General features: G+C 42.5%; 2 protein-coding genes across 2 annotated transcripts in view; one reads left to right on the top strand and one right to left on the bottom strand.

The window, feature by feature from the left end:
• The first annotated feature begins 606 nt into the window (after positions 1–606).
• On the top strand, positions 607–10,403 carry PPP1R17 (protein phosphatase 1, regulatory subunit 17). The gene is made up of 4 exons (XM_009321887.1): positions 607–716; positions 2,586–2,738; positions 4,111–4,272; positions 10,229–10,403. The coding sequence occupies exons 1-4, from the start codon at positions 635–637 to the stop codon at positions 10,306–10,308; spliced, it is 477 nt and encodes a 158-aa protein (XP_009320162.1). The 5' UTR covers positions 607–634; the 3' UTR covers positions 10,309–10,403.
• Positions 10,404–18,441: 8,038 nt separating this feature from the next.
• Positions 18,442–24,724, bottom strand: part of LOC103915132 (calcium/calmodulin-dependent 3',5'-cyclic nucleotide phosphodiesterase 1C-like) — a 53,329-nt gene continuing 47,046 nt past the window's right edge. Inside the window, exon 9 of the mRNA XM_009321897.1 lies at positions 18,442–18,611. Coding sequence (XP_009320172.1) covers positions 18,442–18,611 — 170 coding nt within the window. The remainder of the gene's footprint in view (positions 18,612–24,724) is intronic.

Raw genomic sequence — 24,724 nt, 5'->3', positions numbered from 1 at the left:
GCGCTTAAACAGCCTTGTGAAATGGGTTCCCATGCTCTTACCAAGGTGATGAGTAAGTCCACTTCATGCTGGCTTTGGGGTCTATGGGCACTGGCCATCTTTCAGAGGCAGCGCTTAGAGCTGGGTCTTCAGGAATACCCAAGCTCTCTTAGAGGAGCTGGACTTGTAAGACTAACTCAACAGCATTTGTAATTAAAGTTAGATTGTATGATAAACACCAAATATGATCCTTAGTTTACAGTTGAGAAAAATTGGAGAAGAAAACCAGAACAAAACATCCTATTTCCATTTACTTTGTGTATGTGATAGCACTTTCTGTATGATCAAAGTCAGTATTCTTCTGTGGAGCCAACGTATTTCACATGCTAATGTGGGTTGCTTACAGCAAGGTAGGTGGAAAAATGGGATATTGCATGTGTAACCAAGGCAGTGAATAAAAGCATCTCTTAGCGCGCGTGAGCAAAATCAGGCCAGCAGACTGCATGACAGAGAGCAGCTGGAAGACAAGAACTTCTCATGATCTGGCTAGCAAGTGGATATATAACACCAATATGTCTGTTTTATGTCATGCTGCTGCCTTTTTTTTTTTTTTTTTTGGTGTAGTAGCTTCAAAGGGGGAGAAAAGTCCATTTCAATGATGTCAACAGAATGTGTTCAGCCACTTGATATCCCAGAAGACAGACTGGACAAGCGAGATTCACAATGTAACCATTTAGGTAAGTGTTACTAGATGATGTCATTGCAGTAATTAGAGAGGTGTTGTCTTCACATCATTAGGTCCTGTCCAGTGCCCGTTTTTCCCCTCCAGCAACACAACTGAGCCCTCATGAAACTCGATAGATTACACCTTCTGCTGACATTTCTGATGCCAGATGGAAAGGCAAAGAGTGTTTTTCCTGCATATAAATATTAGCCGAAGCTCTAGGGCAAGGTTAATTAAAGAGGAGAAAGGAAAAAGAGTCATTGTTCTTTTCCCTGGTAGAAAAAGTAAAGCAGTTTCTTCATTTATACCACAATAACCTGAAAGCTAGGATATAGCTGTGCCTTCCCTGAACACATTTTCCATACGCAATTTTGGTAAAAGGTTTCAAACATCCCTTTTGCCTCCACTGGGGCGGCTTTCTAAATACTTTTTCTCCTTCATTGTCAATCTGTTTCCTCTCTTGAGTGTATTTCATACATAACTTTTGCACTGAGAGTACCAGCGGCACCTTTGTTCCACCACACTCCTAAATACCAGACTTCATACTTGATAGATGTGCTTCTTACATATTCATGGTCTTGCCTCTGCTTCAAATGCTATTACTTCACTCCCGCCTTGCAAAATTGTCATGAAGATTTAGCAACCCAGAAACAAAAATCTACTTGCTCGTTGTTACTCTTGTGATGACAATAATGAAACACAAATGCAATTTCACTTGCTTGTCAAAAAGAAGCGTCTCACCGCAGGCAAGCATAGTTTTATAAACTTTGTTTATATCTGGCCTGCAAGGAAGGTATCCTCGTTCTGCCTCTGCCACACGGCATTTCTAGCCAAAGGCACCACTTTTACAACTGCTGGCATACCAAACATAATTGTTCCGTAAAATTACTTATTTAAATAAGTACAGAATGTGTCCCATTCTACAGTCGGGAAACTGAGGCAGCGGGAGGTTAAATGGACCATGCAGGAAGCCTGTGAGAGCCAGAAAATGATCCCACATCTTCCAGGGATTTCACCCGGAGGTCATCCTTCCCATGTCTACCTGCTGGCTCACAGATGTACGGCTGCCTCAAATAGTGTGAGAGAGCCTGGAACGAAGTCCCGTTGCACCCAAGTCTGCAGTCAGGGGTTGGGTGGGGGTAGGGGACCCTGCTGAAGCCAAACAAGCAACTTTTAAGAAATCAAAGGATTGGTTTGTGTGATGATACTAATGACAGGCTAGATTCAATATTTTCAGCTTGCATAAGCACCCAGAAATGCAGATCCTCGCAGAAAAACTGTACTGACCATCTGAGCCATCTGAGCCAAGGCTTGCTTTAAGAGAAAACCAAAAATCCAGTGTAATGGTATGTAAATCAAAAGCGAACACCAACAGCTCAGTGGCTCTGGAAATAAACCCAACTCTTGAAGGGAACAATATACCGGCTAGGTTAACCAATACCTCAGGCTGACCCCCCACACATAAATCTTTCCTTCACAAAAGCGCCCTTGTAACTCTTGAAGACAACCCGCACAGTTAGTGCTGGATGAAACAGGGATGGCCATGGGACCTCTGCACATAATGGTGCAGCCTTCCCTCTGCCATGTAACACAAAGCTGCCGACAACGCTCTCCCTCTGCTTTATGTCTACCACCTACAAAGCAGAAAGACCACCTAAGTCACCTGACTCCCACAGAGCATACCACAGAGGCCTCTTGTACTGACTTTCTATTTAAGAGATGTTTCTCCACAGGCATTTTAATCTACTTGGATGAAAGCAGTGTTATTAAAGCTTTTCTTTTCACCATCTGCTTTATTATTTCCCCTCAGTTTCAATTTCTATTCATCTTTTATCTCCCCTCAGTTTCAATTTCTATTTTTTTTTTTTTTTTTCCCCCGCAGAGGATCTTTCAGAGCAGCTGATTAAGAGCTGTGACCTCAAAAAGAAACCAAGAAAAGGTAAAACCATCCAGGCTTCCCAAAACACTGAACAGGAGCAAAAAAAGCCAAGGAGAAAAGATACACCGGCTTTTTACACCCCACCACCCCTAACAGGTGAGCAATACATCTCTTGACTTTGAAATCCCAACTCAGCTGAGGGGCCTGAATCTAGGCAAAGCTCCAGAGACCCCTCATTCACTTATGTCCCCTTGGAGGTGGGCAAGAACACAGCTCCACGCCATGTGCACCTGGGAAGGCAGGCAAACAGAGAGGCTGACTTTCTCAAAGGCATTCCCTGTTAAACGAAGGGTTTTCTCACAGGGTCTGGGAATGCCAAGGTGAGCGGGTGCGTGATCCTGAAAAACATGCTCCCTTGGAGCTCATAGTCTTACTGCCTTTACATGACAAATTATGTGTGCTTATCTCTAGCTGCTGAGCCATGCTAGATGCCCAGATTTGATCTGGTCCAAAATCAAAAAGGATCCAGTTCAGCCCCTGCACTTTCTTGTGCAACTCGTACCCAGCGCTCAAGGGAAGGCTGAATGGGGATAAGGCTGGGGGGAGACAGGAGAGGCACACAAGCTGGCTGTGGGTTGCTCCTCCTGGAAATCGCAGGGCTCTTGTGCTTATGGGGACTCTGGCAAAGGGCGGGTGTTTTGGGAAGCCAGAAACCACCGCAGCAACAAAGGGGCTCCTTGTAGGATGCTCCCTGCTGCTGCACATCTACAGACCTCTGAAGTTCAAGAGCCAAATGCCATCAGCCTGGGGAAGAATGAGCAGGAGACTACCACTGAATCCTAAAGATCTTCCAAGACCAGCAGCGGGAATAAATGTTTGTCGCTTCTCTCTGCTAACAAGCACCCCTTGTTGTGCTCTCCGGGGAGAGAGCTGTGCTCTTGTATCCACTGCATTGAGTAGCAAGTCAAAAACAAGCAGCTGGGATTTCCAGTATTTGTAATCCAGATATTGAACTCAGCACATTTGATTCCGTTCAGCTCTCACATGTATCTGCCCCTCAGCAGTTCTCTTTTAGGGAAGAGTGGCTCAGAGGCTGGAGAGGTGCATTTTGTGCCCACAGTAGCCGTATCATAAAGAAAACAGAGCTTCATTAGTTAAAATAGGCCATTTCTGTGTGGTCACATTGCCCCCAAGCAGAGGCTTGAACATCTGTATGATTAAACTAATTTGGTAAGATTGCACGCATCTTTACCATGATTTCTGATGGGCTGCGGTTTAGTCCATTAAGTACAACCAGAAACCGGGTGGCCTGATAGCATCACTGTCTATAGCCTATGGGATATAATTGACTTGGAGGAAATGTATACCATTGCAAAACCTGAAGAGTAGGTACACCATGCAGAACAGATCATCCACTAGTGCAGCCTTACTTCAGAGTAGTCACTGGGAAGGTTACAGAGGTGCAAATTTCTTCGATGTGAACAAGGCTGAAGTGGCATTTTCTTCTTTTTGTTTTTCTTGCCCACAGGCATACTTTCAGACTTTTCTGATAATCTGCTGAAAAGATATGGTATCACAGAGAAGCCACAGAGAGAGAGAGTGAGTCCAGGCTCTCAGATCACCGAGCTGGAGCAGAAAAAGCCCAGGAGAAAAGATACACCGGCAATACACATCCCACCTTTGATAATCGGTAAGAAACGTACTTGGGTAAAGGTGCTCCAAAGAGGAAGCAAAACATGGCTACTGTCAGAGATATGCTTGGGAGGAGGCTGGAAGGAGGTGGTTTTGCCCAGTGTACTTAGCAGTTCCCGCTGAACTGGACCTATTTGGTCGAAGTATATGATAGCAGCGGTGGCTCATGGAAAGTCTTTTCTGTATTCCCTACTCATGCTTTTGGGATAGAACAGAAAGGGAGTGAAAGAAGACATTAGATCACTTGATATGTTCGAGCAAACATGATCCTACTTTTGTGAAAGGCCAACTGCTGCCCTGCTTTTCAAATTGAGCACATGCAAATTTTTAGGTCACCAGCACTAACATAGCTCACACTGCCTCAAACAACCTGGAGCAAAGCTGTCCTGATTAACCTCCTCTTAACTCCACAGTCCCTAACATGCGCTGAGGAAACCAAACTGTGATGAACTTTTTGTTAACAGCACCTTAAAGACAGTTCTGTGCTTCTGGCATAATACGCAGTGCAGCAGCTAATGTGCTTGGTGACCATATGAAGTCAGCCAGCCATGTTTTCATCCTAAGACCCTTTGTTTATTGCATTTCCCACATTCCTCTATCACAGAAAAGCCTCAATTCATCAATATTTCTGAAGGTCTTTGAAGATGTAAAGCCCTGTGTAAATGTTAATTACTAGTGCTAGCTAGGGATGCAGGAACTAGTGCAAGTTTGTATGCTATGCACTAGCCCTTTCCAGATCACAGGATGGAGCAAAAAATGAATGAACTAATGAACAAACAAATGAACAAAAACAAACAAACAAACCCCAGATCCAAAATTAGTGCCAAAACTGGAAAACACTGTTCCCTTAGGAGCCTCTCACATGAACCAGTTCTGCTGTGGGCTGGCACTACTGAGCAGTGAGACACACTAAATGAAGAGGTTCTGAGACAGACACTTTGGCCCTGAGTGACTAAGCAACAGCTCAGTACATCAAGCACCTGAGTTTCAGGTACACTTTGAATTTCCTGTACACCTAATAATTATAAGGTGTGCAAATGGCTTCATCAATCCAAATAGGCACCTGTATTTGTAGACATCTCCTGTCTTTGTAAATCTGAGCCTTCATAACTGAGTTGAAACATGTGTAAGAATTTTTTTCATTTAATTGGTATGAGGCTCCCAAAAGCAGAGAGGAGTATGACTAAGTTTGCAGGATCATGGCAGCAAGCATGGTGAATACTGTGTGTGTTTGCTGTTGGGAAAATGGTAGAAACTAATGCATTTTTCAGTTGTTTTCAACTGTACCTCCAATAACACTTTCTTGCCTACTGGTGAAGCCACCTTCCAGCACTCAGCATGGATTCAGAGCAGCCTGCTAGACGCTGCCTCTCCCTGCAGACAGCTTTTCCAGATCCCGTATTCTGGGTCCGTTTTCTAGCGATTGACGGCCTGTGGCAGACTTGTGTCTGTATCAGGGGCAAAGTAGCCTATGTGTTCAAATGCCTGGATTTCATTCCCTCCCTACTCTAAGGATGCATGTTTTCTTTTCAAGATACACACCGACATACAGCATTCTGCTGGTTGAAATTCGCCAGCGGTGGCTCCACGACTTGCTATGAAAAAGTGACTCATTGTGGCTGAGGGCTGGTCCAATATTTACTACTTGTTTACTTTCAGGGTTATCCCATCAGGTAGCAGACAGAGCACAAACAAACGGAGCTCTTGCGGAACTGCTGTGCAAAATAGAGCCTGAATTATAAACTCGGAGACCTGAGAAGCCCTGGCAGGACTATGTGCGCTAAATAAATATAGACAGGCCTTTCTGTCCCTGTCTCCCTGTTATTGGCGTTGCTGCAGTAAGCAGCACGCTCAGTGACACATGTATCCCTTGCGACCTGCTAATGAGGATTGTCCCCGTTTCTAACATTTCCCCTCCCTCCCAAACACCACTTCCAGATACCAATTCAAAAAACTCCACTTAATTGTTTGTAGTAACAGAGCTTGATTACTAGATTATCTTTTTAAGCAGCTGTCCAAACAAATAGCTTTGTTGTAAATGTAGATAAAAATGGCAGCTGTGTTACCTCTCTCCATTTTGACCAGCTGATTATGAGCACTCTACGATGGTCCCTCTCCTTCTTGGGTGGCCAGAGAGATTTTCTATCGCAAATAAAAGCAAGTCAAACAGACTATACAAAGTGATGAAAATCAGTATGTATCTACTGGACGGCACATGATTCAAGTGAGAAGTAGAATCAGTTTTACACCTTGCAAACACCCAAGGGGGCTGCTAAATCAGGATCTGACCATTACTGTCTGCAGGAACCCACGGCTACCTCTTGTCTGCAGAAGGAGACTAAGGACATCAGTCCTTAACCAGCTTAAATGTCTAAGCCTCGGCATCACAAAACCCTCCCCTGCAAGGGTCTGACTTCTAAATGTATTCAACCTTCAAATTCCTACTGAAGTGGCGCAAATAACATTGTGCCATGTGTGTACAAATGAGCCACGAGCAGAGGTCTCTTCCCGTGGCCAGCTCCCCTTCAGTCAGCCAACACCTCGGCTTCTTGGAGGGATTAGACCAGAAGACAAAATATAATCAAAATTCTAATTTTTTCTTTCCTCTCACGTGATAGTAAATGGTTTGAATGTGATCCAAAGCCTGTAATCAGCTCTGGGACACTCTACTGCCACCCCCACATAGCAATATATTCAATTAACTGAAGGATTTCTGGGAGCTCTTCAGGCCTGTGGGTTTGAGCAAGAATGTAAATACATGTGTAAATATGGGAACGCAGTTCCTGAAATGTGGCTGCTTAGGGTTTCTTAATCAGATCAGAGATAACTAGCAAAAACCACAGTTTTAAACCCTCATTCTCCCTCATGCACTAGAAAACTAGTTAAGGTAGCTCCTTTAGGATAACATCAACCCCCCAGTGAAAAATCTCTGAGTGACGCAGGAGAAGCACAGCAGTTTAATGTCACCTCTTGCCCTTTTCCAGTGCGAGGGATGTGACTGGAGCACTCCAATACTCTTCCAACCCAGCTGCAGGAGTTGTCTGTAGGCAGTCAAGTGGAACTGGTGCCATCTTGGTGGTTTTCCAATTTACAACCCAGGAGGAGTAGTTCAGATCTAGGTGGCACCTGGCAAACGGTTGATGTAAGCCAACTTCTTCTGCCTATGTCTGAGCTTCCTAACAGAAGCTCTCATGTCTCTGTGAGCCTTTGAGGTCCTAGTCTTTAGCTAAAAACTGCAAGTAGTTGCAAGTTCTGTTGGGAAAGTATGGCTACACTGTATTTCTACGCTACTTTCTTTAGTCAGATCCCTTGGTGGATGTTAACAGAACAACCTACCAATCCTTAAAACAGATTTGTGGGATGAGCTGCATTTCATAATACACACAGCTGGGAAAACAGAGACAGGGAGGCTGAGTGATTTGCTTAAACAGTAAACAGAGAAAGACTGACTTTTACAAATGTTCCCCAATTCCAACATCCTGCTCACTCTTTTGAACTCAGAATTTCCAAACCACATTCAGTAAAGCACGCTTTCTCCATAAGTGATCAGTGGTATTGTACCAAAGACAAAAATCCTTTCCCTGTGTTATAGAAGTAATTCTAGCTAAGACATCCCATTTGTATCCTCTTTCCACTGTTTTGCATTAGAAGGCTGATTTTAAAGGCACGTAGTTAGTCCTTGAAGTTGCTGGTGGCCTGTGGTCTGGAAAGTTAACAACCTGCAGCTCTAGGCTATGTCCTCCTCTGAGCTTTGAATCCTGAACTCTACTGGAAACTTTTGGAGTCACCATTCGTTGATAATGATGCCTCATCTTGCTATTGATTGTGGTAAGCATCTGGCACGCTACTGATGCGGGTCCAGCTGAGAGCTGGGGACCTCTGCTTGGCTGCTACCTTCCAGCTGTCTCTAGCATCTGCTCTAAAAAGGCTAGTTTATGTGCTATAACCAGGCCATCAGGACTACAGAAACATACTTTGCCTTCATCACTTTGTAATTCAAATAAGAGAGTGGACACAATCATAAAGTACAGTGCAGCTTTATTTAGCTTACATTCCTGATCTCTTATTCCTGAGTTTACCCAAAAAATATAGGTTAGCTGTCATCAAATTATCCATCATAGCTTCACTTTTCAAGCATATTTTAGTTATGTTTTCTTCATTCCTCAAATGCTTCACGAAGAAAAAACAACAACAAAACCCCACCCTCCCCTAAAAAACCCCACAACTCAAACCCCAAAGACAACAGAAAAAAAAAATTGTCTGTATTTGTCTAAGTTGTCTATATGAATAGAAGTCTGGGTGGGGAACATTTACATCCATCTCTATAGAATGGCATAAGTCTTTGCAGTTAACAATGGTGGTTACTCAACTGCTGCTCGAACAAATGAAGTCCTTTGTGTTTCAAAATAATATTCATTCATGCCTTTCAGTTTATCTCATGGTCCCGCTGAAACCAGCTAGTTCACAAGAACTGCATACAAATGAAGCAGGAGCTAACTTAAATGAAGGGCAGTATAGGTTAATATTTTCATTAATTCATCACCTCTTGAAAAGACTCCAAAGTTGAAGAAAATCTTCCTGTGTGGTATTGCTCTATTTTCAGAGCTCATCAAGACTGAAAGCCTTCTCTGTGAGAGGGCTTTCGATGCAGAAAGAAGCAAAACAGGTTGGTTTGACAGAACAACTCAGCCGGTTAGCACAGACTGAGAGCAAACAGCAGGAGACAGAATTAGGGAGAGATTTCGTTGGTCTCAACACAATGGTAACCCTCATCCTGTTTTTGGACTATATTAACCTCCACACCAAGGAATGTGGGCATATAATACATATAATACTTGCTTTTTACTGGGAACAGGCAAAACCAACACAATCTGTTAAAACAGGGATCAAGAACATTTTCTATCTATCTAACGCATTGTCCTCTCTTCACTCAATTAATTTAATTTCTAATAAAGAGAGCAGTTACAGTAATTGTGATATGTTGATATCACATAAAAGCCTCAAGACCCGTAAGGGGTGGACTTACTGTTTTAAGCATGAGAGAGAGAGACAGAGAGAAGAGGGGAGAGGCAGATGTTTGTGGAAGGTATGATCCACAACCTACCTATATAACAGAGAAGGACTTTGGAAGAAGGAAACACATGTGGAAAGATACTTCACATAGCGTACCTACAGCTGATGAAAAGGCTTCTGGAATCCCCATGGTGTGCTCGAACTGTGAAATCAAATTCCTTTCAATATCATGTCATATTGTTCTTTGGTGCTTTCGCGATAGGGATGAAGCTTTATTTTTCTTCTAGGGTGGCTAGGCTTCAAAGCTTGCTAAGATCCCAAACCTCAGTAACTCATATACTGGCTCAAAGCCTTCAGTAACATGCCTGAGTTTTTTAACATTGATCTTAATCCGGTTCTTTTGCAATTTATTGATACTATATAACTTCAATGGGGATGGCACTTGGCATGTGGGTATTCTAACATTTGTCTCTTTTGCCATCTGCATTTGCAGAACCTAAGTAATATTGCTGTATACATATAGAAAACAAGCATGCATGTTCACATAAACTGACTCAGTCACATAGATCAAACGCAGTATTTATTTCATTATGCAAGCTCTTTTTTTAGCTTCCCAAACCCTTTTAACAAACAGGTTCCCAGATGAAACTTCAGTACCTCTTTCGCAGGTAGCAGAAATAGCCTGGATTTAAGAGTGCCTGTTAAATTTAGCTAAAAATGCAGTGATCCAATTCTAGTTCACTAAATATCAGGAGACTGATGTGCCAAAAATAAATGAGTAACTCCCATGATGTTGGAAAACAATGTTAGGATCAAGAAATTAGAGAGGACTGAAAGATTCTTCTTATCCTGATATTTTCTAAAGAAGTAATATTTTAAATCAACTCATTTTTTTCTCTCTTTTTTCTTTTTCTTTTTTTTTTCCCCCTTCTGTTTTTAAGGCACTAAGCTGCTTACAGAAGAAAAGCAAACAGTGATTATGGAAGATGAAGAAAAGGATGGAGACACAATCCCCAGTTAAGATTACAGTGATATTTCCAATAATGCAGTGTAAATAATTCTGGGTCATTCAAAGTGGCAGCACATAGAAAAAACAGTCCTTTCATTTTCATAAATAATAATTTTCTCAAGCATGCACTTGAATTTAAATTATCTTCAAGTGCTTATCTGCATCTCATGAAATCCCAGCAAGCATCATAGGAGATGATGACAGAAATTTCACTTACACGTGGTGTTGGAAGGATTCTCTTGGAAAAAGAGAAAGCAGCTTCCCAGGATTTTGTCAATGAAGAATCCACCTCAGATCAGATCTAGCTTTGAGCAGCGTGGTGATAAGGGTTAACACAAAGGACACCACCAATCCACTGTACCTGGCACTAGATACCAGAGCGGTTGGTAGCACAGGGCCGTAAAATATCAACTAATGATTCAAATTGCATTTTTCTGCTGATGTTTCACCTCATTCATCCAGCTGTCCTCTGTGGGAATAACATTGACCACAGTGCAAATTCCCATGTGCAGAGCTGATGGGATAGATGGAGAGAGTGGGAGGGAAGGAATCAACTCTAGAGTCCCTGAAATGCAAAGCAAACACGTCCTCTGCCTGTATCTGCTCATGACTTGTATTTGTGAGGAGAAAAAGGTAGATTTACTGTAGTATGAAAACTTACAGCTAAGGGCTGTCAAACACATCAAACTTACAGCTAAGGGCTGTTTGACACATCAAACAGGACGGAGGGCAGAGCTCTCAGAAGAGAAACGTACGGGAAGTGCAGCGCCTGCCTGTTACACCAGGGTAGACTATTGATTTCTTTTTTCTTTCAAAGGTTTTATTCCTGGGTTGCTGAAAGAAAAACTAGTTGAATAGTTGATCCTTTTACTCCATATTTTTTCTTTTGACACCTGCTTTTTAAACTGAGTCCTGGGTTGTCAGTTAGGAGGGGCTGTAAAGATTAAAAATCACGGGGGGAGTGTAAAAAGAATAGCGTTACTCAATGGCATACACATACTGCAAGGTGGAACAGCACCACGCTTTTTTTTTTAATAGTTTACCTCATTGATTCAATCAAGAATTGTTTTCACAGCCAGCTACAGCCTTCAGCACTTGTACAAACAGAGACGGGTACTTGTAGAATATTATACAAAATAGGTAGAACTGGGTAGTTTTGTGCTTACCTTAATAGCTCTGTGCGCTAGATGGAGCAGTGCTGCCGGCGGTTAAAGATTATCTAGCCTGGCAAGCTGAATTCAGTTATCTTTTTAACATCCTTAGGCAGACAGCTGAGGAGCACACTAGTTTGGACTTCATTTGCCACAGTGACTGACCCAGCATCTTTCATGAGAACGCAGTCCATTCGCAGATATTCAGCTTCAAGATGTAATCAACAAGCTTATAATAAATAATCACGTATTAAAGTGTACAAGAGGCCAGCTATATTATTAATGGGATGCCTGATACCTAAAAGGTGTACTTTTTTTTATCTTGTTAATCTATCAGTGAGACAAGATAATATTGAAAATATAATCACTCAATAGTTCATATAACAACATTCATGTAAGATACACAGTAAGTATGTCACAGCAAGTACCTGACGAAAAATACGTGTGATTCGAGTCTAGCTTTACCAGTGAAGTTGGTGGATATTTTCAGTGCACAATACAGCAAGAGTGAGAGCGTGGAGTCTTGAAAAGATTCAAATGAACATCAGCAATGGATTAGCTGTGAAAATGTACATGTTTAGACATGAAGGCCCTTACCAACACAAGGCAGGAGCACAAATAGGATGTGACTGACTTCACTGCTCTGAAGAGGATTTGTTTCCAAGCCTGGGGAATGCTGACACAGCTTAATATGAAAAAAAAAGAGCACCCTTTAAGCTTAGCACTATACGTTATTCACCAAAGAGGAGTTACGGTCCCAGTGACATCTCTGATGGCACAGCAGCCTAATTTACCGTCCCTGTATAGATCAACTTGCAGGCCAGCCATAAAAATGCCACAACATACATCATTTGCTGCAGTTCATTTAAAATTGCATATTCATAGCTTGGTAATTCAGCATTTACTGTTTTTCCAACCAGGAGCAACATGAGCAACTAAAAAGTAATTTTTCACTTGATCAATTAAGTAAATAGGAGTTTTTGCAATGTTCCTGGGAAGCAGTGTGATGAATCGTTTCTCAAAGCTTTCACCTGCCTCATTGCACTCAGTGAAAGTGTTAAATGTTACTTTATTTGGGAATAAGACAGGATTTTTTTCAAATCAGATAAACACTGCCTTTTCCACCAAAACAAAGCCTTTAGGTGTTGCAGAATCGTGTGTGGACTGTACAATGGCGTGAATGTGGTTTATTGTCCTTCAGGCTCTGCACTCTCCCTTGAAGACCAGATAGTGCTAAAACTGCACAAATTGCTCTCCTAGGCAATTGGCTGGAGTTGGTGTGTTCTGGGGCAGAAATGCTTTTGCACCCACTGTCCCCAAAGGTCCCCCGTGGCCATTACAGCAAAAATGGAAGGAAACGGAAAGCACAGAAACAGACTAAGCCTTTCCATAGCACTATTAGGACTGGGATGCTCCAGATTGAAGCAGCTTACGTTATCTGCACGTAGGTATTGACTGCTTTAAGGCCTTAGTAGCTGTCTTGCATTCAGATATTTAGCTGGAACTGCATCTCACCCCAGAAGTCTGCACTGGGCAGAACAACCAGTCCGAGGCTTCGGAGGGAATGAAGTGCTTCAGTCAGTGAATAAAAGACTGACTGCAGTCGGGAGGTTGTTAATGGCTAATATTTTTGGAGCAAATTCTCAATTAACCTCCACTTAGAAACTAAGGAACAGGTCTCCATTTACAATAGAATTGGGACAAAGGGATTTACTAGCCTTGCGCTTTAGCAACTTTCAACTAAGGATTGCAGAATGCCCATCATTCATCTGAAGGGGATGTAATGAGCATTTTTGTAGTGCTAAACATGAGGTCCATAGACTAAGCGATTTGCCCAGTTAAACCACAGCAGGAACAAATCCAAAGCAACATTCATGATGCTATCACTAACTCACACTATATTCACAGATAAAGCAGCATTTGCATGCATTGAGTTTAGCAACACTTACACTGACATTTTGTCTGGTTGAAATTTTGTCTTACTGATTAATAAATTGATAACTGTATAATGCTTTGATGTCTTAAACTAATAGATGTGTTTGGATATCATAACGGATTATCTTCCTGCATGTCCAATGCCAATCCTACCTTTTGAGATTACATTTTGTACGCATGACCTTACAGTATTCTTGTATGCAGAGAAACTGCCCAGCAATTGCATCTACAAGCGAAAATCAACTTTCGTCAGTGCACGTCAGTGAAGCACGTTAGAAATTTTGGCTTCTCACTTCTATTTAGATAAGTTCATAAACACATATTATTCTGTTCCTTACATTCCAAAAAAAGCCATGGGCCTCTTAGAGGGAGGTGGTGCAAACAGAAATACCAGTATTCTGGAAATGTAGTTCTACAAATAGAAAGAGTGAACATTAAAAGCCAGTTTCTACTCCATGATACTGGCTCCTGGTCCTGCGGGAGGAACCCATGTCAGTCTGTCAGACCCGGGAGCTGTGAAGGGAAGCTTAACCCATCCTTATACCCAACGTTCTGAAGAATCCTGAAAAGACACGGACTGGACAGACAGACAAGCAGCAGCAAAATTAGAAAGCACATTCCAGAAATAAAAGAACTGCTTTTGATGGACCATTTGTGCTTATTCTTACAGGTACAATGATCCTGTAAAATGCAAGCCATGTATTTATAATTGTGAGACACGTTGCCATGAGTTTTGGATTTTTCCAAGCTGTCAAGTCTTTTCCAACCTTCAAAGTAGTTTTTAGGCCCCCGGGTGGTTTTAGAATCTGAGACAAAGTTATACTTATCCCATGTTTGTTTTTCTGTATTCTGTTTAGCCTGGAGAAGAGAAAGCTTAAAGGGATCTTATCAATATATAGAAATGTCTGATGAGAGGGAGTAAAGAACAGGGAGCCAGGCTCTTCCCAGTGGTACCCACTGACAGGACAAGAGGCAGTGGGCACAAACTGAAACACATGAAACACCACTTACAAATAAGAAAACATGTTTTTACTACTGAGCACTGGCACAGATAGCCCAGAGAGGTTGTGGAGTCTCCATCCTTGGAGATTTTCAAAACCAAACTGGACACAGCCCTGAGTAACCTGCTGCAGTGGACCTTATTTGGACTGGCCAACTCCAGAGGTGCCATCCAGCCTCAGCGATTCTGTAACTATAGCCCAGGATCCATATCAAGGGAGCTGCTTGGTGATGCTTAGCAGGTCTGTGAAGAGACCCGGAGAAAAGTTTGGGGTAAAGGGAGGAGTACATGCAAAAGGATAGCGAGGGATTGGCCAGAAGGACTCATGCTGGCTAGATACCTGAGCAACAGAAGTGAACAACAGATGTCAACAAGAAGGAGAAAGGAGGTGGGAAATTGGCCAGTCCAGAACAAAATTTGCTTTACGAACCCAACTGTCTACCTCGTGACCTAAAGAATTGGAAAGGCCCATTTAAGCTGCTGAGCCACACCTCCTCCTCCCTCCTCCTCCCCTTCCTCCTCCATCTCTGCTCTGGCTGCTGCAATTGCCCTTGAGGACGTTGGAGCCAATCTTCCTTTCCAATCCCTGTTTGTGTAGACATAGAAATACACAAAATATAAGGAATGAATACTCAAGAGTCTCTCTATGCCTCACTCACTGTGTATTTTAACATTCAGATTTCTAATTCAGACTTTAACCTTTTCTAAAAAAGTAAACAAAAACTCCCTCTCAAAAAACAGAGCACCAAACTTTCTTGCTGTAGCAAAGCAATCCAGTGATTAGAGCAAAGACTCAGTTCACAAATGGACTAAACAGAAAAAAGGCTAAATTTGCAAGTGTTGATAGTTGCAATGAGTAATTCATAACAAGTCTAAATGGCATCATAAGTCTGAGATCATAAAACTTTCCAGGAGGGACAGATTACTCAGCATTATTTCTATGCTGGCAGCAAGTGGTTATCTCAGAAATCATCAACGCAGAAAAAGGTTGAGTGCATTGCAAAGCCAGACCTCCCCCAAATAACACAGAACTCGTTTTTGAACTTCACACTTGGAAAATTTCCCTTTGGTGTACACTAGATGTCAGGGTTGGACTGAGAGGATGAGCCCATCCACTCCATTACACCGCTCTGCGCATCAGGCTGGATGCCATCAGCACAACTAGTTTTGCTTAGGAATTATTTTTGTGAAGCACACGATATTTACAAGGAGCAGTCTGCACAAACATCCTCTCTCCCCCACTTTGCAGTATTTCATTTAGGCCAAAAGCCCAAGGATTTGGAAGAGGGAATAGACATCCTGAGATCTCTTTCCAATACCAATGAGTATCTGCTAGCATTCTTCACCTTCCCTAGCTCCAGGAAAAATAAAAAATAAAACCCTCTAAACCACTTGGGTGAACAGACACTTTCTAGAGGGGACTCTAATAGACAGCAACTTGGCACAGCACCGACTTGGCTGGAGAAAAGTCAGAGCAAAGAGGAATGTGGTCAGAACTACATTAAATTTGTAGGAGCCATATACGCTCCCCATGACACCTCAGGTAGGTCATTTCATTTCCCTGTGCCTTGACTACACAGCAGCAAATTCAAGATGGCAACTTATCTCTGCTTCATGGAAAAGGAGAGAGTGTGGACCAGGAGAGCAAAGACAAAAATCACTCCCTTTGTGAGATGCTAGTGACACAAAACCAATAACCCCAATAAACTGTCGGTAATAATGAAAGGCAAAAAAAAGAGGTTCCTCTTTTAACTTCTGCAAGTGACCCAGTGCTGTCCACTTGGCCAGAGAACAGTCAGGTGGGACTCTGCTACGTAAAGTGTTAACCAAAGGTGTCCTAAAGGGAAAAAAATGACACAGACAGAAAATGTGTTTGGAAGGATAGTATAATTTTGCATTTCTATACAGCCTATTTGTGTAAAACATTTCAGGGTATTCTACGAGCAAAATACAGTTCTTGGGGAATTCCTAGAGATAAATCACTTTTCATAAGCAGGAGGTTTTAAAGTGCATTCCTCTTTGCCTTTGGTTTAAGCAGTGACCCAGCCGGGCTGCTGGAGTCACAATGGTGGTTAAGGTCAACGCCACAAACATGAAGCATGGGGTAAAACAGATGAAAATAACTGGAACGAGGTGACAGCAGAGCACTCGGGCAGTGGAGACACTGTGGAAAGGTGTCAGACCTCAGGGCGAGTGCACCCAGAATTGCAGTGATCCTCTCTAAGGGAGCGAGGGGCATCCGTAACACTGGAGAAACACTCCGGCTCTTCATGCAACAACCAGCCATGATTTTAACGTGACTGTCACATAGCAGTGCTACATGCACCGGCTGGTGCAGCTTTGGTGTTGGACATAGCTACAGACCTGTAGCGTATAACAGACTGCGAATTCACAGTGAGTGAACTTTTAGAAAATACAAATAATAGAATTGGTACGTAGCAGGGATACTTATAACAGTGAGGGGTCAGCCTAGTTTTTATAGAAGAAGTTTTGCCTCACAAATCTTTGAGACTTCCCTGGAGGAGCCAATAATGGTTTGCAGTTCTCCATTTTAAAAAGGTCCTGCTCCAAAGGCTGTCAAAGTTACGGAGCTGTCATGGATTGAAAGAAGATTGTAACATATGATCTTAAGATGGGTAAATAACTGGTTGACAATGGGGGAAAGAGACAAAAAAAAGAGTGGGATGAAATGGTCAGCATTCATAGTAATGTATGATTATCCTCTCTGCTATTCAACATGCTTATCCAGAAGATGTGATTTGGAAAAGGCATTGATGGAAGAAGAAAGCAAGCAGGGAACAGAAATGAAGGATGTAAGGTTAAAAAAAAAAAAAGGAAGCAGCAGCAGCTTACTTCAGTGTAATTGGCAAAACCACCAATTCAGTTGTTGGTAAGTGCAAAGCAATGCATATAGGGAGAGGCAACCCCAACTGCCCAACCCCATATGTGCGTTTGGGCTATAAATTAATTAGGATTTATTACAAATAATTCTATAGAAACTACTACTCAGTGCTCAAGGAGGTTCAAAAAGGAAAGTACAACTTTAAAAACTATTCAGAAAGGCGTGGAAGATGAAACAGAAAGTGTAATTATTTTATAAATTTCTGCTATACTTGCATTTTGAGTACTGTATGCAGTGCTCATCCCCTCCTTTCAAAAAGAGATTAAAAAGAAAAAAAGATATAAAGAAGAGCAGCAAGGAAGATAAAAAGTAGAGCAGGTTTGCTTATGAGGAGAGTACAATCAGGACAGAATTCACTGCCCTGGAAAGGAAGAGCTGAGGTGGTACGTAAATCACCAGGGGCCTGGAGAAAGAGGGCAGAGACTTATTTGCCACTGTTTCTCACAGTGCAAAATCTGGGGGCAAGAGGAACTTTTTCAGAGGGGGTGTGTTCAGCTGTGAAACTCAGGCCCATGGGACACTGTGCACCAAAAGAACACATGGGATCAAACTCAACTAAATTAATGCCACAAGACAATCAGCGTTGTTTAACATTCATCAGAGTTCATGCAAAGAACAACTTTAATGCTGTGCTATGTCTTCTTTTTCCAATGAGTGAAGCGAGAGGACTGTACTCCAGCCTCCTACCTTCATCCCCCTGAATACCTATCACACTATGATAGGAGGACATTTATTCTCGGTACAGCTAGGCAAGAAAAAACTTTCCCATGCTGTCTGAAACAGGAGTTGTTGTCTTACCTGTGGTAGGCGGAAGGTCACATTGAGAACACCATAAGGAGCCCAACAATCTAGGAAAGCATTAGCTTCCTTAATTTGACAGGAGATAGTGGTATACAGTTACTTCTTTAAGGTGACAGCCCAACATTTTAGTACTAAGTGGGCATATGCTGCAATAATAAGAACATTTCTAACTAATTGCAATATCCAGAACATTTCTAACAAAGTGTCCATTATATTGTTTAGCTAAATCATACACTTGCTTTTATCTGGAATTGCAGCTGCTCGACAATGCAGTATGGCCTGTGCAATGGTTACACAAAGTCCTCCGTCCACCTATGAGAAGCGTCATTCCAGAAGATGCCTCTTTATCTCTTCTGCTATTTCCTATTCCAGCTCTGGGAAATATGTTGGATCTTCTTCATCCTTCCCCTCTGGTCAAGCAGCTTACATCTCACTGGATGTTCCTCTGATTTCTTGTGGAAGGCTGGGAAATAGTCTCCTGAGCTGTTAGTGGGCCTCCTGAGGTGACGCAGCTGAGGGTTGATGGCTGGCAGTGACAAAGGAAGAACAATGATGGTTACCATGCCTAGCATTCGCTTGCTGGTGGACAAGACATTAATTCCTCAGAAGCTGCATCCATCCCACTCGGCACAGCCCGTCTGCGCGAAGGACGGTTTCTCAGCCTGAGAGCCAGGACTCTTTTGGGTTAATGGGTAGTTACAGAGGGTTAGGAAAAGGTTCAGGAAAAAAAAAAGTGACAATATAAATCATAAATATAGATGTAAAACTCTAGAATGAAACACAGACCTCTCCAAAATTGAAATTTGGGCAATTAAGCACTTTGGAATACTTGATCTTGAAATCATGCCCTTATTCGGACATCCCAGAAGACTACACCAACACAGATGAATCCCAAGGAATGTTCTCAAGGTTAGGAAACAACAGTTTAGACAGAAGATGAAAGTGCCAAACGTCTAAATGAAGAAGCAACTTTATACTTACCTATCTACATGTAGATAGCTAAACACCTCACTGTTTTCAAAATATCATTGAACAATGTAATTTTAAGGCAATAAATCCAGACTGAGATCATGTTTCCCAGAATTCAGGAATAGGTGGATCTGAGCGGTTTTGTATGATTTTCCAGTAAACTACAGGCCATTGTGAAAGTTACAAGTGGGCTACATATGAATCTGACTATTTTCAACTTCTTGACTCTGTTTATTTGAATCTATGTCTTGCTTTCTTACATCTTTACATAGGTGTCCTGGTTTCGGCTGGGATAGAGTTAATTTTCTTCCTAGTAGCTGGTACAGTGCTGTGTTTTGGATTTAGGATGAGAATAATGTTGATAACACACCAATGTTTTCGTTGTTGCTGAGCAGTGCTTACACTAGTCAAGGACTTTTCAGCTTCTCATGCCCTGCCAGTGAGAAGCTGGGAGGGGGCACAGCCAGGACAGCTGACCCCAACTGGCCAAAGGGACATTCCATACCATGTGATGTCATGCTCAGTACATAAACTGGGGGGAGTTGGCCGGGGGGGCAGTGACCGCTGCTCAGGAACTGGCTGGGCATCGGTCAGCAGGTGGCGAGCAATTGCATTGTGCCTCACTTATTTTGTATATTGTTTTGTCATCATCATTATTATTACTATTTTCCCTTCCTTTTCTGTCCTATTAAACTGTCTTTATCTCAACCCACGAATTTTACTTTTTTTTTTCCAATTGTCTCCCCCATCCCACTGGGCCGGGGGAGTGAGCGAATGGCTGGGCGGTGTTTAGCTGCCTTCCGGGTTAAACCACAACAATAAATAGAATAAAAAAATTAAACATGACTATGACCAAAATGTATTCATCTTATGCTTAGTTATTATTTGCAAAATAATGAAGTAATAAGTCAATAATTAGCATGATAAGCACTTAAAAAAAAAAGTCATTGCTCTCAGCATGAATCCTAGGAAGCAAAAAAGATTCCCCTGTGTGAGCTAGCTAACATCAAATGCTAGAACAGTCACACTCTCATCTTGTTAAACTCCTTGAGTGATTAATTGTACTCTAAAATGTCTTGGGAAACAAAAAAAACTATGGATTTCATAAACTTTAGAAATACACATCCAGATTTCTGCATAGTCATAATCTTTCCTGTTCTCAACTAGACTAGACTGACATTCATTAAAAGCTTAAAAAATATCCAGGTGAGTAACTGTTCTTTAAGGCACATTCACTTTTCAGATTAATTCCATTTTCTGTACTCAGCACGGATTCAGCCAAATTGTTATTGGATTTTCCATTGCTCAGCATGGGGGAATGTTTATTGTTAACTGGAATTTTACTGGAGCTGTTGCCAGCAGAGATGACTTGGCTAATAGGCTTAAGGGGGTTTATCCAGAACACTGACAGTGCTGTTTGTCATCCTCATACAGGAGTTGATAAAGGGGTTCCATGACATTTAATTTCTTCAGGCTTTAGTGACTCAAAGTGATGGGGAGAAGACTCTCTCTCAGGACTCTAGAGTTCTGTTACCAGATTTCTCACTGATTTCTTGTGAGACTTGTCTTGACCAGGACTATAACATTCACCCCAGTTTCTCCATGTGTAAAATGGAAATAAAAATGAGAATACTTACCTCACAGGCTTTTTGTGGGCTTCAGTAGGTTATGATTCTCAGGAGTTTCATGCATAGAGTGATGTAAGTATTACAAGTTTCTAACCTTGATGCTGCTAAGGCATGGATTTCCTTTTTTTTTTTTTAATTTAGGGAAAATAAATAATTATTTTTTAAGATCATGGCTATCATCAAGGCAATGAAAGCAGAGAATAGGTATTTGGACAATGCCAGTGTAGACTAGAATAGTTACACAAGTAGCAACATGCAGAGAGACTCTGTGTCGTGCAGACACTGATTTAGCCAGGAGGCTAACAGTGCATTAGCCGCTCTGTTCGCTCTGGCCAGCAGGACGTGCAACCCAGCATCTTACAGAAGAGCAGCTGTGCAAACCTCAGGTTTGGCTAGGACAGCATCCACCCAGTATTTCCTCTTATCCTTTCTTTGATACAACTTTCTTTTGGTTCTTGAGAGAGGACGACTCCCTCTAGCTGCTTGGTATAAACACCTACCCTACGTCAACATTATGCCTTGGTTTTGCTTAAGATATAATGGTAATCACAGATGAAAGAATGAACGCCAGAGCTGCTGCTTAGTAGACAACTGCAAATGAAAAATGAGCGTAGACTGCCAGGAAGATGTCACCCAGCGCTAGTCTTCAGGTTCTGCTTGCAGCACCGCAGTTAAGGGCTGCCAACCTCATACCACCCTATACCCTTCCTGAGTTGCACACACCTTTAACTGATGTCTGTATTTTCAAAGAGTTCTGCTAAGCAGAAGGGAGCGTAAAGCTTGTAATCTGCTTCTAAGTTTTTGGTAAAACCCTGTAGGTTGGATCTGATGCACCTTAGGATATTGTGTCAAAGTGGGGCAGGATTTGGGGACATCTGCAAACACATTTACGGGAGACGAACTAACAAGTTTGAGAACAATGCAACTTGTACAACGCTTATATGAAGGAACAAGAATTGTTCATTTCCCCATCCCTCTTGCCCCCCCCATGCGTAACACAAAAGCAGCCTACTACACTCCACGCAACCCCTATTAGATTAATAGCTTGAGGTACTACACCAGAAGCTATTATTTAGTATTAGCAGTGATGGATGCTCCTATAAGCAGGCATAGCTAATGCATGAGAGACTGGTTTGGAAGTGGAGGCACATATACAGAAAGGCAGGTGAACAAACGTGCTGGCTTTGGCACAGTTTAAACCATTCATCCATGAGTCAAGAAACCACAGGAGTACCAAATACTGCCACAAGTTCTGCCCTTTAAACTGATCCTAAGATGTGCCATGCATCCACTGGGTGAGGTCAACAAGAGAGCCCATCAAAACCCAATTATTTTGTGGATGATCACTTGAACTAACAGTCCAGACAATGTCAAAAGCTTGAAACTCATGGATAATCTGAACAGGAGAAAAACATTTACTGAGGAGTCTGCCCTCAGTTAATTGAGCATGACGGACATTTCACGTGAGCTTGAAGCCAGGGGATGCATCACCACAGCACACAAGAGTTATTGTACACTATAGTCAAAATTTTAGCTGGTTCCACTGACTTCCCTAGAAATATACTGATTTGCAATAGTTTTTGCCCCGTTGCAATAAGAAGGAAATTATTGCTAATGTTGCTTACTGACAAAAATACTATATAGTCATCCTGAGTATTTCAAACTACTAAAAGTTGTTATAGCAACGCTCTTGTTATGCAGCACTTCCACTCTGATCAGAAAACAGAACAAGACAAGGCAAAACACTGATATCCTTTTCTTTTTCTTTTCAAGCATTTCAAAGCAGATAGATATAAACATTTCTATTCACTCAAAAGGCACGTCCCTTCAAAAAAGCCATTGAAATGTCATTTTCTTTAATGTCACCGCTACAGTCACTGAGTGAATAGCACTGTTTTTACTCATGAACACCTGTTGGGAAACAATTTGCCCTGATAAAAATTAGGAACACAGTCAGCTGAGCAGCCACATCTGCAAATGGGATTTGGGTGGTCAGCTGGCACTTAGTACCGGAGGGAGAGAAAAAGGTGGCGGGGAAAGCAAACAGGAAACTGGAAGGGGGAAAACCCATACAGGCTGCTCAGATTTCACATCTGCCCCTGAGCTGACGGCAGTCCCCTGCCGTGCTGCTGCTGCCGCCGCTGCTTCTGAAAAAGGACCCAGCCATGGCTGCCCACCACCTTCGCACAGAGGAAGGTCCAGCAGTGAAGCATGCCTGGTTCACGGGACAGCACTGGTGCTGGAGGAGGCCAGTTTTGCCTCAGCACTACAAGACAATGCAGGTGAGTGTGGTTGAGGATGAAGACGGAGACATTGCTGTTTCTCCCAGCCGTCCTTGCCTTGCAAGGGGATGGTGTGGCTTTCCAGAGGCACCAGGGTGAAAATAGTGTCTGGGACACAGCTTAGTCCAGGCAGAAGTACTTCTTACCCCTCTCCAGACACTCACACAAGCACTAAGCGCCCCTGGCACGCCATGGACAAGCAATTAATGTGTTCCCTCGCCAAACCAGCTGTGGTTAGTGGCCTGTGGGGACATCCTGAAGACAGACCTTCTGCCATCTCTCCTCCCACCTCAGCCCCCTGCAGGGCTGCTGCAACTTTTGCCTTCAACTACTATGCAGGCAAGATAAAGAGAATCCTAGGAGAAGGACAACAGGAAAGACGAAAGCCTTTTATGGTCAGTAAAGTTGATTTACTGATTTAGCTAAAAAATTCACCAGTGAGGTAAGGGAACTATTTCATTGGGCATTTTTACTGGGAGATGACACAGGAAAGCTAGGGATATGGGCGTTCCTAATTCAGTATTCTGCTGTTAAATCAAGGGAGCACATCCAGGAGGGTTTCTTCTTTCTCCCTTTTGCCACCTTTGCCAACAAAGGCGGTTTTCTGCTGTAATTATCAGGAAGATCTGCAGGACAAAGGAGCAGGAGAACCAAAACTGTGTTTCATTATAGACACTCAAGAAATGTTCTAAACTTGGGGAGAACCGGTCTCCTAGGAGTGTTAAGAAAATCTGTGTGTTTATACAAAATTCACTGTTGTCTCCAATGAGACACCTCAAGGAGAGAGTCCAAAGACAGCTACTTCTTGGCCATTCAGTGTTATATAAGCTGAGGGTTTAGTAACTAATTACAATTTTTTGTCTGCCCAGGTATGCTTTTTAATCCACTGAATGCATATTATGCTCTCCTCTATGCCCAGCCAGCTCCTACATTAAACCTAGCCCTATGTGACAACCTGAACTCTGCAAGTCCCTGCTCCATAACATTGCAAAAGATCCAACTTTCAGGAATATGAAGATGTAACACAGCCTGTAGCAAACTGTGTTCATGGGTATCACCAGAAATTTTGGACTAGACTAGACTAGAATAGAATAGAATAGTTCAGCTGGAAGGAACCTACAACGACCATCTAGTCCAACTGCCTGACCACTTCAGGGCTGACCGAAAGTTCAAGCATGGTATTAAGGGCATTGTCCAAATGCCACTTAAACACTGACAGGCTTGGGGCATCGACCACCTCTCCAGGAAGCCTCTTCCAGGGTTTGACCACCTCTCAATAAAGAAATGTTTCCTCATGTCAAGTCCGAACCTCCCCTGACAGTGTAGTAGCAAATGTCCCTTGGTGCGTTGGTAAGGAATGGTGAGGAAATCATGCATGCTGTCTACGTCTCTGCAAAGTTCCTGCAGAGGGAATCAAACCCCTTTCTTTCACTTCTGGCATCACCACAACCAAATGAATGTCTATGGTATAAATGCCCTTATTTACATAGTCTGAAGGTACATACCAATTTTGGCACCAATGTACAAAATGGCAAGAACAGTACCTCTTTTACTCTTTTCAGTACTCCAAATACTAAATCCTAAAGGAAAAGGAGACTTGCCAGGGTTTTAGATAAGATCTGAACATCCTCCCACAAATCGAGGTAGGCAAGTAACTCTCAGAAAGGTGAAAGTCACAAATGAGCTGTGAAAGTTTTACCCCGTGGCTGAGGTGCATTTTGTATCCCGTATAAACACGGCCAATGGGTGGGTTTAACAGA

This window comes from Pygoscelis adeliae, unplaced genomic scaffold (assembly GCF_000699105.1).
Source record: "Pygoscelis adeliae isolate BGI_AS28 unplaced genomic scaffold, ASM69910v1 Scaffold194, whole genome shotgun sequence".
Classification (NCBI taxonomy): Eukaryota; Metazoa; Chordata; class Aves; order Sphenisciformes; family Spheniscidae; genus Pygoscelis; species Pygoscelis adeliae.
Note: the sequence above shows the minus strand (reverse complement) of the source record. Positions and strands in the feature narration are given on the sequence as shown.

Excerpts from the sequence above, each read along its gene's own strand:
- PPP1R17 (XM_009321887.1), top strand. The coding sequence starts at position 635 with ATGATGTCAACAGAATGTGTTCAGCCACTTGATATCCCAGAAGACAGA. Across the intron at positions 2,739-4,110 it reads CACCCCACCACCCCTAACAG|GCATACTTTCAGACTTTTCT; the intron begins GTGAGCAATACA and ends TCTTGCCCACAG. Across the intron at positions 4,273-10,228 it reads CATCCCACCTTTGATAATCG|GCACTAAGCTGCTTACAGAA; the intron begins GTAAGAAACGTA and ends TCTGTTTTTAAG.